General features: G+C 32.7%; 1 protein-coding gene across 1 annotated transcript; it reads right to left on the bottom strand.

Annotated features, from left to right (window-relative positions):
• Nucleotides 1–13,389: 13,389 nt before the first annotated feature.
• LOC109001139 (AP2-like ethylene-responsive transcription factor ANT) lies at nt 13,390–17,200 on the bottom strand. The gene is made up of 9 exons (XM_018978282.2): nt 16,693–17,200; nt 15,927–16,599; nt 15,713–15,795; nt 15,533–15,541; nt 15,339–15,427; nt 15,186–15,259; nt 15,045–15,095; nt 14,877–14,953; nt 13,390–14,517 (listed from the first exon to the last, which is right to left on the bottom strand). Exons 1-9 carry the CDS (start codon nt 17,009–17,011, stop codon nt 13,847–13,849), a joined length of 2,046 nt encoding a protein of 681 aa, XP_018833827.1. The 5' UTR covers nt 17,012–17,200; the 3' UTR covers nt 13,390–13,846.
• Nucleotides 17,201–18,230: the final 1,030 nt, after the last annotated feature.

The following is an 18,230-nucleotide window of genomic DNA, read 5'->3' as shown; positions in this document are numbered from 1 at the left end:
AGGACCCCATGCGTGTCCTTCATGGTTGCATAGTCAAGGAGAATCTCTGGAAATTATGATTGAAGTGGTACACCAAACTTATCAACGTGGGTACTCAGGCCAAATCATTCTTCACAGTACCTTCCTATTTGCCCTTGGGGCCTGCGACTCTCCACCCTTTAGCATGGAAATGGGAAATCTCAAAGCCTCGAGTTCCAATTTTGATTTTTTTGTTTTCCTATTACTGTGACCATGTCTGCTCTCTCAGATGCTGTGCTAAGCAGATATTCAATGAGACTCACACGTATGTGCGGATTAATATGTTGTTCTCACTATTTTCCATGGGAGACAGTTCAAAATTGAGAAATAGCCATTAGCCAATGGTTTTGAGTTCTATTCTTCCAGGGCTGTAAACTAATTAACTATTGCTAAAAATAATATTAAATCTTAACATAAATATAAATGATTAACAATTCATTCATTTTTACAAAACTTTTAATAATTTTCATGTAAAATAAAATAAAAAATTTAATTTTTTTAAATCTTAAAATAAAAATAATATAAAAAATATATATTTAATAATATTTTATTCAACTTTTAATTTTTATCTCAACTTATCTAATTACATCTGTAAAAATTAATGAAGTCTAAATCTATTTTTTATAAATTTAAATTTTTTTAAAAAGTATTAATTTCACGTGTTATCCAAATAAAAGTTAATTTTCAACCTCATTTCGTACGATATGTTCTTTTACTTAAAAGAAAAGGTAAAATAATTGTACAGGTATGGGACATAAAGTTTCAAGCCCTATAAGAAATTATGAATTTGAGCCTCAAAAAAGTGTCCACAGTTTTCATCTAATCATTATAAATTTTTTAAATTTTAAAATAAAATAATATTTTAAAAATATTTTATTTAACTCTCATCTCATCTCATCTCATTTCAACTTAACTCACTATCTAAACCTTTCATTAAAAGTTGAATTATATCATAAAAAGGGGTTTATACTTTACATGGGTCTTATTATTATTATTATTTTTTTATAATAGGGCTTATACTAAACTTGCGCGTCCCAGACTTGCATATAGAATTATACCTAACTTTTATCTCAATTCCAAAAGGCTCAAAATTTAAACACTAGAAAGTAGAAACCCTGCCCATCTAGGATTTTATGATGGTCTGGTCACAATCAGTTAACAATTATACATGTTCTGTCATCAGGATTATATTCAAAGAAACCGAGACCAAAAACCATGGGTTACATATTAATATAGAAAGAGCATTGACCCACAAATATCGGTCCATTCTATTTATTAGAGGGCATTGGACAGGTTATGATAGAAAATAAAATCTAATGTAAAAGAAGATAGAGAAGAGAGGAAGAGAAAATGAGACTTTGAGGTAGGGATGCTACCCTCATGGTGCTCCCTCCCCGCCCCCCCCGCCCTGCACCATGCTGGGGGAGGGTTTTTAACCCCGCCCCCCGCTCAACCCAGTGATTCATTGGGTTTGTAATTTTTTTTTTTAATTTAATTTTTTTTTAGACCCAAATTATAATATAATATAATTATAAATTTTATTAAAAATATATATAAATTTATTAGAGTTGTATTTTGGATTGTCTTGACTTCCTAGACCAATCTTTATAATGGAGGTCAAGGCAATCCATTAACTTGAATTCAAGTTTTTAATAAATTATATATATCTATATACAATATATTTACATAAATATAAAAAATAATATTTTTTATTATAAATATGGGAGGGTGTGAAGCGGGGTGCGGGGTATGGTCTCGCTGGGGTCAACCCACCCCACTTGGGGTCCTTCATGTGGGGCAGGGTGGACATGGGTGGGGTAGCGGGGGGCGGGCCCCCATTGCCCACCTCTATTTTGAGAGTTAAATATTTATTTTCTCAATTATTACTGAATATAAAATATGCATTTCTATTTATAGAAAAATTACATTGATATAAAATAAGGTAAATATCTTAAATATTATAAAAGTAAAACCAAGATAATATGAAATCAAAGTAATTTAATAATTATGAAAATTAAGTCAAGATAGTAATCTTCAACAGATTTATAAAAATAAATCTGTTAAACAGAATCTCAAAGCCTCGAGTTCCAACAGATTTATAAAAACCAAGATTAGACCTCAGAAATGTGTTGCATGTGTTAAACATCACTGAAACCAGTACAGGAAATTATAAAAATAAAGCAGAGGGCCCTTCATCACGCGTGCAGCTTGCATTGAGCTTGCGGTGGACCTAATCCTCCCCTGTGGTCCTCCCTAAATCCTAATTAGCAATGATGGGTTTGATACCTAAGAGAAGAATCTCTCAAGATTTCTTGCCTCTTCAGATTTATTTATTTATTTTCCCCAACCCCAATTTATCTCCATAATAATATCGACTTAGTACCTTTCTTTAGGATAAATTAATCACTTTTTTTTTTTTAATTCTTTGCTTTATAAAGTTGACAGCCCATGCTTGATGCTCACTTACACACTCTTTTTGGCCAGGAAGATTTATACTTTTAATGAAACTTTTGATTCTTTACAAAAAGTTGCCAACCCATCCTTTTTCACTATGCAAAAGCCATCTACTTCTTTCAAGATAAAAACCAAAAACACCAGCTAACAAGCTTATCCTACTTATAATAAGTAAGTGTCTAAATACATCACTTGCCTTAAAAGTTTAATTTAAATAAAATAAAAAAAAACACATACACACAAATACTCTATTTTATTAATTGATTTGTCAAATTTTTACATTAGCCATGTATTTCTTGCGTCAATAAGTGGCAATGGGGAATATTAGAGTCTTTGAGTACTCGAAAAACAATTCACCGAGATTATATTAAAAAAAAAAAGTTTTGTTACATACAGTTATTTTTACGTATTTTTTACATATTCAATTGATGTGATTTGTTAAAATAATTATTTTATATTAATAAAAATGATGCAGTTAATCACATTAATAGAATGCATAAAAATTTTTTATTAAAAAAAATGACCCACGTTATAAAATTTGAGCCCATAACGGATATGGGGGATTATATTAAAACAGATGCAAAGTGTCTCAAACCACATATCCTCCAATGAAACAGATGGAAGCATGCGCGGAACGAAGTAATGAATCATTAAAAATTAAAGCACAAAGGCTGCTGTAAACGAAGATGAAGAAAATCAATGATGCCTGGTGCTATGGGAAGCAACTGATCATCAGACCCACATGGCGGCTTATAGACCAAATAATCATTAGAAACCATCTATCGATGTTTCCATCCACATCAAGAAGTTGCTGCACTCCTGAATGTGCAACAATATTGGTACCCTGTCCCTCTCTGACATACACAAATAACTTAGAACAGGCTTTAAAATAATAGATATTGCGGCTTTATCCAATATCTGCTATGCTATCAATCGGCAGCAAAGATCGAGGATCGACTTGTAAGAATAATAGAAACTTGCTCCGCCAATCCCCCACCATTTATTTCGTTGGAGTTCCAATCACGCTTGTATATTCCATTACAGCGACAACATTAGACTAGACAAATGATCATCTCGCCGATCCAGAATTTGGCTAAAAGTTATTCAAATTTTGGATTAAAATCGATATATATTTTTCTCATTCATATATGCCATCTTTTATCTTATTTTTATCATCTTTAATCACACTAATTAATACAAATATCTGTCATTTTTCATATTGCTTTCCGAGTTTTCAGTTTTATTTGCTCCTTGCTGTTATATACCGGAGAAATGTTTTGTCACAAAAATATTTCGCTAATGTAAACTAACAAATTAACGTAGTTTGATATGAAAGATCAGATTGTAAAGTTATTTTTATAGTAAAATAAATGTAACGTATTACATGAAATTATATCGTAAGTTTATTTTTATAAAATATTTTTATATTTATAACACTTTCCATATATATTGAGACTTTAACTCCATCCGGGAAATTTCATAGTCCAATCTCCTTTCTTTATTTTTATTTTTTCAAAAAATGTCCTCTAAATCCAACCATTTAAATTCTTCGTGAAACTCTAATCAATTACGTAAATTCTTCGTGAAGTCAATTTTTTTGGGCCCAATCGAAGTCAACGACAGTTGTCTTTCCAGGATGCAAGACAGGACTTAGATCTTTATAGGCTGAATGACTGCAGCCCCATACACGAAGCCTTAAATGAAGCCCGGAATAGTCCGATGCGTACATGGGCTTGTGTAGGTTCATGACAATATCTTTTAATACCAACAAAAAATGGAAGATAATTTGAAATATTAACCATTATAAATTTTCCATTTTAGGGCGGATTGGCCCTTGGTCCATCTGCCCCTGTGGGCCTCGATGGGCCCCATCTGGCCCAAAATCCATTTGTTGAGCCTAATTCACCAAACTCTTATTTGAATGACAATTAAATATATAAAACATATAATTGAAATTAAAAGCAAAAAACATAAAATTAAATGAATCTCTAATAAAGTTGCTAAGTCCTAAGTTCTACCAATAATTCTAACTTATTACAAGTACTATAGACTATTACAAATTAATCTAAAACTATTACAAATTAATATAAAAATATTACAAATTATCAATTAAATTTAATGAATAACAATTTTTCAATAATTGAAATACATCTTAAACAAAAGTAACATCGTGAACATAAGCTTGTAGCTCAATGAGATGGTTACTTCAATTGGCAAGTGACATTATAAAACCTAAAAAAATAAAAGGAGAATATGAATAACAATGTTTCAATAATTGAAATACATCTTACAAAAGGTAAACAAAAGTAACAAATTACAAATAATTAACTAACAAAGTACTGCAACAGAATATTTTAGAACCAATGCGTTTCGATATATCGTTTCTGGATTAACCATCTATATTGAAAACATTAATAAAAAATGTAGTGATATTAGTGTGAAAATATAAAATCAAACAAATCACAAACTTGAGTTGAGACACACACACACAAAAGAGAGAGAGAGAGAGAGTATAGAAATTATTAAAAATTGAAACTCCAAAATTACTTGGGTTTCAATTTTAAAAGTTTCAAAAAGAGTATGGAGTTTTAAAATTGAAACTCCAAAATAAATTAGGCTAGGGGTTTCATAATGAGACCCTAACCTAATTTCGGATTTCAATTAGAAACCCCTAAGATAAATTAGGGTTTCAAACCCCGCATATAAAAAATTAATTTAGGGATTTGGATTTAATTTATGCTAAGGCTTTGATCCGAAATCCATCAACATCAAACAAACACAAACACCAATCAATCACATTTTCCACAACATCTAAAACATAATCTCATCCTCAAAATCAAATGAAACAATCACATCCTACATAGTCCATTGCAAAAAGAGAAAAAGAAAAATGAAAAGGAAAAGGGTTTCAGATTAATACTTATAGAGATGTAGAGAGAATGAGTTTCAAGCTCCGTTTGGATTTATAGTTGGTTGAGATGATTTTAGACGAGATGAATAAAATATTGTTAGAATATTATTTTTAATATTATTATTGTTTTGGGATTTGAAAAAAATTGAATTGATTATTATATTTTGTGTGAAAAATTATAATGATAAAATGAGATAAGTTGATGTTAATTTCAAATCCAAACAAGGCAGTGGGGTGAAGAATCGAAACAGGGAGGGTTTCATTATAAATCTAATTATATAAATTTATAATAATTATATATATGCAGGCTAGATGGGGATGTTTCCGCAACTTACATAAGGGGGCCTCTATCTGCCCTAGGGTGACGCAGATGAGTGGAGCGGGACTGTCGCCCACCCCAAATCCAATTTGATAAACATGTATTTTTAGTTAAATGCTTTCTATACTTCAATTTTATTTATATAACCATATTGTTTATGTATTGAAGATAATGAAAATTTTGAAATTAAAACTAGAAATTTAAATTTAAAAAAAAAAAAACTTTGAAAAAATGGGGTTTCCACTCAACACCTATAATCTTGTTTATAAAACTGTATCTACAAATAGCGTTAATTGTATTTTTATTGCTTTTCGTCATGCACTTTTAAGGCATGTTTGGGAATTAAATTGTTCTTAGATCACTTCACTATTATTCATAAATAATTTATTAGTATTTACAAATAATTTACTACTATTTCATTAATATTTACAAATTATTTCACTACTATTCATAGATGATATGAGATATTTTTAGAAATGCCTTATTTGCCTTCTCCATTATGTTTTGCTTTCTAGTATCATATTCTTTACAATGTGTGAATCATATAACAATGTAACAGAGTAATTCTATATATAATCATGAAGTGTGTAAACGCTACGTAATCGCTTTGAAAATGAGTAGGGTCTACTATGTAACATTTAATTTTTTTCATGTGAGTCTTATGTTTTATTCACTTTTTTTAAAACGATTTTGTGGCGATTGCACAATTCTCAATTGTAAATATCTTTTTTCTTCATATAACCGGCCATGTAGAAGAGTCGTGTAACTGAGTTGCCACGTCAGCTTTTAACAGTAATTTAAAAAAAATGAAACGAAACAAAAACAAGTGTTTGACTAACTAGCATCTCAACATCTGAACCAGCGACTAAAGAAGAACCAGCATTTGAAGAAGAGCTACTGAAGAAAGAAAAAAGGATTGGACTGAAACCTAGAGTGAAAGAAAGAAGGAAGGACTAACCCATTTATGCAAAGCATTTGGAGTGACTGAAAAATACCAAAATCCATTTCTGCAAAGGATTTCAAGTGATTGAAAAACACCTAAACTGGTGCTCGACTGAAGAACGTGAGGTACTGACTGACTGGGAAGCATTTTAATTTTTGGAGGATAATTTTTTTACTTGTTGGAACACTCTTGCCCAAAATGATGGCAAATGGAGTGTCATTTACAAAAATTAGCGATGGGCTAAAGAGAGATTTGAATAAGTTGGAAGATGAAAAGGGGCTGAATGTTGGTGGTGGGGTTATCAAATATTGCTACACAAACTTAAAAAATGGATTAGGAACAATCATATATGTGGAGATTAAGCATCATTTTTTTTTAATCCTGGGAATATCTCAATACAATACAAGAATAAAACAAAGTTAATGGAGGTTTGAAAAAAAAAAAAATTGGGGGTCAAGGAGGTAGGTGAAGACTGAAGTAAGTGGGAATGGAAGCTATACGAGAATGTTGTTGCGCGTTTGAAATTGAAATCGCTTCTTTCCACTTTGTTTTGGTGTGTGAGTCGCATTTCGTTTCGTTCTGATCTGTGAGAATAAGATTGGGGCATGGTGAATGAACAGAGGTCGCTGGCATTTATTATCACTCACTGTCCAAACCTAGTATACCACCCAAACTAATATAACAATTTAGGGTAAGTTTAGATAAGCCAAACTAATATAACAATTTAGGGTAAGTTTAGATAGTGAGAAGTGTTGAGAAGTATTGAGAATGTTTATGAATAATAGTAAAAAAGTAATGAAAAGGTAATAATAAAATATTGAATAATAATAAAAAGTAATTAATAGTAAAAAATAATAATAAAATATAAAATAATAGTGAGAATAATTGATATACTCTCCCTTGCCAAACATAGCCTAGTCACGATTAAGGATGCAGAGGAAAAAATGCGGAATAATGTATTAATGATACCTTACAGCTCATTGACAATCAGTTTATAACCTAAATAATGAAAAAATAAAAAAATAATAAAAAAAGTGATACACAAAGCATCTTATAATTTTATAAGATTTTTTTTTATTTATTTATTTGTAAACTGCTTGCCAGTTGGAGCCTATCATCGTCCAAAAATGCGTGGGTTTTAGAGAGGGGAAAGATAAATGTCGCGTACAGTGGATTCCCGCTGCTAGATTCTGTGATCTCTCTCTACGACGTACGTCGACAGACACACTATGAGCCTCTACCTTTTTCTCTACACTAGTCTGACGACAAGAGTCACGACACTTACGGCTGGACTGAAACACAAGACGACAGACATACATTAGAGGACCCAGGAAATGCCAGGTCGGACTACTGTAGCTGCAAGTAATAGCCGGATCACGAGGCGAAATGTCAGGGCCCTATAAGATCCTCAGTTAGATACGTGACTAGGACAGCACCCTCCATTTTCCATGCTCTATCTCTCTCTCGGTTAAGTAGGATTCCAGCTCAGAAACCCTAAACCATGCATGTATCGGGACTCCTATACTTCCGTCTTGTCACCTTCTCAGCTCAGAGCTTGTGTCAATATGTCCTATGTCCTGAAGCTGTCCTTATTCTCTGGCCTTTCCTACTTCCCTTCCACGTAATTTTCAACGCTTTGTTTCCTTTCCATCTTATTTCTAGCGTAGACTTTTAAGAACCTCCCAAAAAGGAAAACAAAAATAACTTTTATTATCACAAATAATTTATCATAAATATTATTTTTATTATATTGTAGTGATGATCATATGCTGTGTTGGCAAGATCCAACGCTCAAGTGATGAGTGTGTAGGATCATCGGGAGAAAAAAAAAATAGATAGAACGTGTTTTAGCAAGAGACAACGCTTGCAAGCCATGCGAATGATTCCAGGGATTTGAACTTTGTCAAATCCGGTGATATATACAAAGGTGCAATGGAAAATATCATGGGAAGATCTAGAACCAGTTATGTTGCATGCATGTCTTCCATGCATGAAGTGTCCAGAAGGGCCAGAACTTGTACGACTGCAGTGCATTCTTGCTTTGGGAAGAACGATTGAGAAAATGCACGAGACAAAACAAGTTACAATTTGATCGCCGAGCGATACTTCTGATAATGACAAAAACGACAGGGTGCTAAGAAGCATTCGTGTTTCATCAGCGGGACCCCACCTTGCATGCCAGATCATTTCATTTAATTGTTCATTGTGACATCTCTTTCTCAATATTTTTCTGTACTCCAAATTTTTTGCTGTTCTCGATTCCGGTACTGGAGATAATGAAGGATGAACACACAAAAAAAATGGGGGTGTCTCTTGAATTTTCTCTGGTGTGATTAACTTCCTCTTTTTTCTTTCCGGTGGATTGATATTCTCCGATGGAATGTGGTACAATGAGCGAATTAAACCATATAAATATCATGGATTAGAAACATATTTAATATTATTCTATATATATATATATATATGCATGGAGTACTAATAATCCTACTGGCCAGTTTTCTATCCTTTATGTGGTGCTTTCAAGAATTCCTGGTGTAGGTTGGGCCAGAAGACAGCACATTCATGGGCTTCATCTACTCTATTAAATTTATAGCAGTCGTACTTTGAAAAACCCACGTAAAATTCCAGGTTTTCCAAGTGAAATGTCGTATTGCCTGAGCAAATGAAAGCTTCTCGCTGCTGACAGTGATTCTGGTCGCACTTGATTAATCATGTGTTTCATGAACTGGATCTATTTATTGCAACGTACTCCCCACGACCTTAGGTATATAGCACTCTTCTTGGAAAAAAAAAAAATCAGATTTGAATTTAAATGTAAATTTTACTTCTAATAAAATTATCTCGATTTTAAATTTAAGTTCTAGTAAATTTCTAACGTTTTAAAATTGATATTTATAATTTTATTTTAGAAATAATGTTGCATTTTATTAAGTTTCTCTTACATTTGTTCATGGAATTGAAGTCACACGATTAGTAATAAGTAGTTATTTTTTTATAATATTACGCATGCAACGTACACGACTAGCTAGCTTGTTTGACCATGTAACGTTTTCTTTATTATGTGGAAGAATTTCGAAACGTAATAAAAGCCTAACAACAAGCAATTAGACATCATCTCCTTTTTTTTTTAAATAAAAATATTTATTTATTTATTGTTCGATTAGCCGTACGCATGATCAATATCGTTGTCATAAAATCCATAAATTCACCTGATAATCTCTAGCTAAGAGGGAATTAATGGTCCAGATTGACGGCAAGCAAAAGGTTGAAAGAAGGGCTACTAGCTAGTTAGAGGTCCCCTTACAGGAAAACATTCCACGACGATCCTTTCAATTTCCCTAACCTATATATATATATATATACACATATAGCTCTCTTGTGGACGAGCAATAAGACAAGGCCACGAAGATATATAATATATCATCTGTACCACTTAGGTTGAAAATGTACGTACGTAGGTAGCTCGTTTCTATTCTATAGTGCATGTTTGGACTACGTAGTGTGTCCACCAAACCCTCACTTCGTTAATTTTATGGGTATTATTAGTGGTACGATGGTGATTGTTATTAAACTTATTAATGTTTGCTTGGCAATATACGACACCAGAAGGTCCAAATCCACCGAACTAACCCAATTTGGTGCATACACTAGCATGGTGCAGGAGGACTAGTACTTCAAAGCTGTCCACTATATATTGGGCCATTGCTATTTTTTTTCTTGGCAATATGCAATTGTTTTATTAATACAAAAGACATTCCAATGGATGGATGTCAGTGAATTTGAGATACATACATTATTAATATATATATATATATATATATATATATATATATAATCATATTACAATACATCTCAATTGATATTACAACTTTAATTTCTACTGAGAGGCCATGATCAAAACTAGAGAATATGGTGATAAATTTAGAAGAGTTGAGCGTGAAATCACAACTTGTTTTAAAAGTACTTTAAGATGACGAGAATAGATAAATTTTTGTTATTTAATTATTTGGGTCAAGTATAAAGTGTTCGAAATCTTCTATTTTAATATTATGTGAAATATTTTATTATTTATATTCTCGCGACACAATTAATGTTCGTATATATATACCAAAGAAATCAAAGGAATGAATGAGAGATGATCGGTGCTAAGGGCCAGTGTTATTCAAAATACTTTTATTTGGATAATAAAAGTGTTTCATCTCATCTCATATTATCGTTATAATTTTTTTAAATTTTTACATAATATATAATATATAATTTACCATTTTTAAATTTCAAAACAATAATAATATTAAAAAATAATATTCTAACAATATTTTATTAACTTTTAACTTTCATTTAAAATTATCTCATCTCATTTTACTATTCAAATCACTCCTAAAATGATATTTGTGACACTCTTCCTAAGAAATTATTAAATATATCAAACAAAACAATCCAAAAGTCCTTAGCATTCTGCTCAGGTGATACAAAAGTACAATGAATTCAAGCTTGGATCAGTGTTTTTAAATGATCTGTGAACGAGGAAGAAAAATTAAATCCATTCGACACTGTTCTTCAGAATGTTGGTGGGTTATTAATGTTCTTGTTTTCTGTTTTTTGTCTCTCTCTCAATCAAACTTAATTTCCATGCCTATACAAAAAAGTCGAGTTGAACAGTGAACCATCCGATTTAATTAAGCAATTATATATAGATTATTATTCTTATTCTACCATGCATAACTTAGAATATTTTTTTTAATATTATTATTATTTTGAGATTTGAAAAAGTTAAATTATTTATTATATTTTGTATTGAAATTTGAAAAAATTGTAATGATGAGTTGAGATGAATTTAGTAACCAAACTAAGCCAAGTGTTGGAAGAAAATTAAGATTAGTGATTCCTACTTTTTCAAAATAAGTATAATGATAAATTTACTATACTCCTAATATCCTTTTATTATTTTATAGTGGATTTGAAACTTTTTATTATTTTTTTTAAGTATTTTTTTAACATTCTTAATCATTAAAAAAAAAATTAAAACATATACAATTTTATTAATAATTACTTTTTTTAATTATTAAGTAAAAAAAATAAAAATTATACGAAATAGTCTTTCATCATATTTCAAATAAAATGAGTAGCTGTTTGCTTCGAAATCTTTTCCACAGAAGTTGCAACCTTTTTGACCATCAATCTTGTTCCCCTTTTTGTTGGGCTGTTTCCCTTCAATTAGTCTAATCAAGGCTGATTTCCTTTTTCTCGGTTTGTTTTTCATCGCCACTATTTTCACGGGATTCTTGGAAAGTACATGTTTTTAAAACAAACCGCAATCCACGGTCTATTTCATCAACTCGTTTTAATATCAATGGAATGTTAAAAAAAATAAAAAATATTATGCAAATTATGCAAATTATGTTTTTGCATTTACAGTAAGAATGCTCTTATAATATTAGCTATGTTTGCAAAAGATACTAAACTCTAAGTATTGGCAGTTGATTAGTCATTCCAATCTTTAAAATTTGATTAATATGATTTACTTTTAACTAATCACTCAAAACTTGAAATTTATATTAAATTAGTCATCACACTTTTTATAATAATAAATTATTATTTTTTATTATTAATATTTTTTTAATTAAATTATATAGATGAACATTACTTATATTGTAATTTGTCATAAGATAAGATTATTGTATTATTTTATACTTTATAAATAATTAATAAAAATTTTATTCATATTTTCTCATATTATTATAAATTTTGCATGATTATAGATAGATACAAAAAATAATTTCTTAATTATTTTTATAATTTAAAAAATATTACAAGAAAGATGATTAATATTATTTTATAAAAATATATTTAATAATAGAAAAATATATCATAATTCTATGGATGAAATTACTGTATGAATGAAATTACATTAGAGGGACAGAAAAGGGAAACATAGAAAATAATAAAATATTAAAATGAAGATATTACAGTTTCCTTCATATATAATTCTAAGAATGAAATTACTGTAATTTATTTTTTAAATAAATTATGTTTAGCTAATCTAATGTTGCACAAATTTAAAAGATATTTTTCAAAATATGACTTTCAGTGAAATTTAGATAAGCCAATGAAATTGCTCTAAGTTCTGCATATCTGCAAGAGATAATAATTAGGAACTCATGGATAGGCCGGGAAATTAGTCTCAGAAGAGACTTTTAACATTAAATTACTGCAGGATGTTCCCCTCCAATTGCGTTATTTTTCATGGGAAGCATGAACGACAAGTCTACAACTGAGACTTTTTCTTCTTCTATAATAGGCCAACTACAAATAAATGGCCATGCCTTTGCATGTTAAACGCTTTAACACCATTATTACACCAGAAGGCAGAAAGTCAAAACGATAATGGAAAAAGGAAATTAACAAAATGATTACCATATATACCAGAAAGTCAATACTCAGTACCTCTAATTTCTTTGTCGTTTAGTCGGACTCTTAAGTACAATAATGCATACCGAGCTAATCCCACCTTTATTAGGTCTGATTCTTGCTTTTCCCGGCACTATGGTCCTCTCACTCTCCATTTTTATAATTCAAGCAAATAATGGCAATCTAGCTCAAACGTGCATGCAAGCTGTGGTACACGTGGGAAACCCTAAATTATGCCGTCCTGACCTTTTTTAGCTTCGTTGGATTACAGCAAGTGGAACTAGAAAAGCTAAGGATTACAGAAAGGAGGAATTTGTAATGATGGTGTAATGCAGATTGGGGAAAGAAACGAGATCATAATATGGTCAAAGCAAGCCCTTCGCATTTACCGGGAAACACTGAGCTGGTTCTGTACTTTGCACTTTGCAGGACCAAAAAAAGTGGAAAAAGAAAATTCAACAATGTAATGGACACTTCCATATTGCAGGCACCATTTCATGGAATTTAATCACTGGTTCTTCCCTAATCCCTCTCCCCTCTATTTTTCAAGATCTTCATATTCCAACATGAGTCAAAAGTTTCGGTTTTGAAAAAGTTTCTTGCACTTTGCTTAGAGACGGATAGCTCGCCATCACATTTTCTTTTCATTAATTCCCAACCTCCCCCACTAGCAACTTCAAGAAACAAAATCAAATCTTACATCACACCTTCCTTTCCTCCAACCACCAAAACCTATTTCTTCCTTTTCCTACTGCTTGCAAAACTTCACATATGAAAAATGCATATAAACTTTTTAGGTATCAGTCCAAGCAGCAAAAACAGGCAACTGAGCCATGGGGATTGCAGCAGGCCTCAACTGAGCCGATTCCCACCAAGAACTAACACCAGCAGCAGGGCTAATGAACTTTGACGCAAAAGGAGGCTTCGCAAATAGATTTGTGGAGCCTATTCTATCCGGGCTAGCCTCTCTTGAGCTGCTCAAGCTGGTCACCAGAGACGATGGATTAGAAAAGTGGGTTCCATGTTTGCCGGAGTCATTAGCCATCACCTGGCCAGAGTTTACTGAATCGACGTCAATGAGATCTTGTGGGGCCACTGAGAAAGAAGCATTTCGATGATAATCGACAAAACTTAAAGATTTTTGGTTTTCAAGAGATTCGACACAGGAGTTGGGTGTTTGCTGGGGGGGCTGGCACAAAACCCTCCTCCAATCTGAGCCATTCCCATTGTTATTTTCAGGAATTTTGGTTCCGCCACCGTTCTGCATTGATGGATTGTACTCAATGGCTTCAGTTCTTGACTCTTTATCTTTGTTTCGCCGAGCCAGTTCCCCAGCAAGTAGAGTACTGCTGGCCATGATCCTTTCCACATCGTATCTGGTGATGTCAAAGTTAGTGACAGCATTTACCCCACGAAACTTGATGGCAGCAACGTCATAAGCTTCGGCTGCTTCCTCTTGGGTGCCTGAAATTTGGATTAGGAAGAAATTTCAGTACGAGCTTTGCTTAATGATGCAACGCCTTTAATCATGCCATTTCTTTATCTTTTTCATCTGTGAGAGGAAACAGCCTTTAAAAAGTTCGTCGCTACAGTCTCGAAGTAGAAATTCAGCCTTATCAAAATCATGCACCACTATTCAATAGTACAAGGAAAAAAAGGTTGGGGAACGGAGGTTTGATCGAAATGAAGTTCTTTCTGATTTCTACAGACGCAACTAGAGCCAAATATATCAACAAATCACTACGAAAAAATACAAACAATTAGTAGTAAAATCGAAATTGTTCATGAGGAATTTAAACAAAAAAGAAAATGCAATGACTTACTGAACGTCCCGAGATAAAGGTCCTTGTTCCCTGCAACCCTGCCAATCCGAGCTTGCCATCTACCATGCTGGTGATGCCTGCGTGAAACGACAAATTATAAGAACACAACAAAAATCAGAGTATTAGCTGGAACGGATTTTTCTCTCCCACACAAAATCAAAACAAAACCTTGTGACCCCACGGTACATTGAAGCCCCCCTGGAAAAACCACTGCTTTTCCTGTAAAAAGCAAAGGAAAAGCTTGAGTATGAACCTGAAAAGATAAGGCAGCAAAGGTGACAGAATGCAACAATTAACTCGGAGTCTTGCCTCCTTAAGTGAGCAACATATTCCTGCCGGCTCATGTTCTTCATTTCTTCTAGTTCTACTTGATAGTTTTCTAACTGCCAAAAGACCAAGAGAATGGGATTTCAGTAGCTTAAAGCATCAAAATAATGAGAGACATCCGGGTTTGAATCATACCGGGAAGTTAATATGTGTGGATGGTCCCCAGTACTTCAAGGCCGCAAGATCATAAGCTCTGGCCGCTCTCTCTTCCATATCATAACCCCCTGAAGGTCCATTAGATTAAATTAGTTTAATTAAAACATTAGAAGGATATTTCATTCAAAAACCCGTCCTTAACTATGTTTTGAGGGGGGAGCTAATTAGCTTACCCAGATAAACTGAAACGATCGTTATTCGATTGAAAAGGCATTCGCCAGAGATGCATGAACATGGCAAATAAAAATTAGTGTCACAAGTCAGGGAGTCGACACAAAATGCACAAGAATCGTGTAAATAAAGGAATAGTTCCAAACAACTACTGTGAATAGCTGTTGCTTTGCTTCACTAACCTTGCCTTCCTTTCCTGGTTTGTCCTTCCTTCTTGCAACTGTTATCCCACAGATGGGCCTCATATCTACCTGTCCATCGGTGTCTGGTTGAGGTAAATTGATAATGGTTAATTTGACATTTACGAGGGGAAAAGTACTTGAAATTAGAAATCTAAGAAAGCAACTTCTCAGTTACCAAATAGAATCTTAGAGGAGACCATGAACGATAACAAACCTTGTAACACCTCTATATTGTGAAGTTCTCTGACCAAATGTGTCTATGGATTTCCTATGTACAGGCTGCTTTTGAGCAACTTTTCCCGGGCCTCTCTTCTTTGTTCCCATGGCACCACATTCTGTTCCAGTAGGTGATATCTGCCTTGTAGCTGTAACGCAGCTAGACTGAGAACCAGGGCTCATGGACAAACTTAGAGACTGTAAATCTCCACAACCAATTGAAACAAGAGACCCAGAAGCACCACAATCATCAACCATGTTGCTATTCATCTGCTGCCCCAGCACATGTTGGGCAGAGTACTGCCCAGACACCCAGTTTTTGAGGCAAGGTATTCCATCCTCTGAGATTTGAGGGATTTGGGAACCACAATCGGCTAAATGGGTGTCCTTAGATTCTTCATCTAATGGTGGTTGGTAGATCCCAAGACAGGGAAACCCCGCATAGTGTGGGTGATTTTGAACTGGAATCTGTTGCTCTTGTTGCCTGTAGGGCTCTTGCAGAAGGTCCAAGTGATGGTCCCTTCTGTTTACAGCTTCGACATTTTGATCATAATAGATGCTGTCTAAGCTAAGAGCCATTGCTTCTCTTTCATGGCTTCCATACTCGGGGGCTCCCATACTTGCAGCGCCCAGAAAGTCCTCTAGTTTCGGAGAGGAACTATGCACCATCCCTTAACAAAAGAAGATGAGCAGAGTAAATTCTAGAGTTTAGCAAAACCTTTTTGTTTCTGAACCAAAGAATGGAGGTAAATGCTGAAGCGTACCTTCTGATTGTGATCTAGTGAGAGCTTCCATGATACAAAGAGACCCGTCTGACTTGAGTGGCATTACAGATAAAGGGGAGTGAAAGCCGCCATTTTCTCCCACCACGTAGCAGATTGCAGAGCTATTGAAGTGAGAAGAAAGGTAGAAGCTAGTAGGGATGGCACTGGAAACAGCAGCGGAAGAAGGCTGGCTTTGATGATGGTAATGATGTTGAGGGTGCTGAGGATCAGGAGTAACTTCCATTTTCATGTGGGGCGAGAGAGAGAAACCCAACCAGCTATTATTACTCCCGTTGTTAGTATCATGCATGGACTTCATCTTCTTCCCCTCTCTCTCTCTCTCCCCTTTTTCGTTCACTCCCACAGGTTCTTCTTGCTAGTGCTGCAGCAGGGCAACTCAATCATTGGGAATTATATAAACTAATCATAGCGAGATCTCGTTCCTCCCTTTTGAAAACTCGGTTTTTTGTTCTATAGCAACAAGACTTGTTCTCGGTTATTCATTCTACGAACTCCCCTCTCCGACGGACTAAAGTCAAAGTTTGGGTATTAGTTATCATATTAACTCATTATTATTTATTATTTTATTATTATTTATAATTTATTATTTTATATTTTATCATTATTTTTTATTCCTATTTACAAAAATATTCATAAATAATTTATTATTAATTTACTACAATTTACAAATAAATTGAGATACCCTTATAATCCAAATGGAGGCTAAGGCTATATCTGGGTAACCAAGTATTCTCAACACTTTATAAGTATTCTCGTACTTTTAAAAATATTTCACATGTCAAACTACTTAAAATACTCTCAATGAAACTTACAAACTCACTTCAATCTCCACTCATAACTATTTACAAATATTTTATAATATTTATCACTATTAAATAAAAATAAAAATAAAATCATTATAATATATAAATAAAAAATAAAATCACTATAATATTTATCACTATTATATACAAATAAAAAATAAAATCACTATAATATTTATCACTATTATATATATGAAAATAAAATCATTATAATATGTATCTCTATTATATATAAATTAAAAATAAAATCATTATTATATTTATCATTATTATATATAAAAATAAAATAAAATCACTACAATATTTATTAATATTAAAAAATCACTATAATAAAATCACTATAATATTTATTACTAAAAATAAAATCACTATAATATTTATAGGATTCACATATTTTTCAACTACATATCTAAAAGTCAACAACTCAACATATTTCACATATCTAAACAACTCAAAATACTCTCAATGAGACCCACCAACTCACTCAAATCTCTACTCATGACTATTCATAAATATTCTCAATACTTCTCAAATATTCTCACCACCAAAATATACCCTAAATAAGAATGAAGATGGGCAAATCTGTGTCCCATAGTAATTAGGCTAATTTGTTAATTTTACCTTGAGTTTATGCTGCATTAAGACAAAAAATTGTGGATGCTAGCAGGTCTAATTCTTATTATATATGGGCAATACTAACCAATATGTACCCTT

The sequence above is a fragment of the Juglans regia genome, chromosome 8 (genome assembly GCF_001411555.2).
Source record: "Juglans regia cultivar Chandler chromosome 8, Walnut 2.0, whole genome shotgun sequence".
In the NCBI taxonomy this organism is placed as follows: Eukaryota; Viridiplantae; Streptophyta; class Magnoliopsida; order Fagales; family Juglandaceae; genus Juglans; species Juglans regia.
Note: the sequence above shows the minus strand (reverse complement) of the source record. Positions and strands in the feature narration are given on the sequence as shown.

Excerpts from the sequence above, each read along its gene's own strand:
- LOC109001139 (XM_018978282.2), bottom strand. The coding sequence starts at position 17,011 with ATGAAGTCCATGCATGATACTAACAACGGGAGTAATAATAGCTGGTTG. Across the intron at positions 15,096-15,185 it reads TATGTTGCTCACTTAAGGAG|GAAAAGCAGTGGTTTTTCCA; the intron begins GCAAGACTCCGA and ends TGCTTTTTACAG. Across the intron at positions 14,518-14,876 it reads CCTTTATCTCGGGACGTTCA|GCACCCAAGAGGAAGCAGCC; the intron begins GTAAGTCATTGC and ends TCCAAATTTCAG.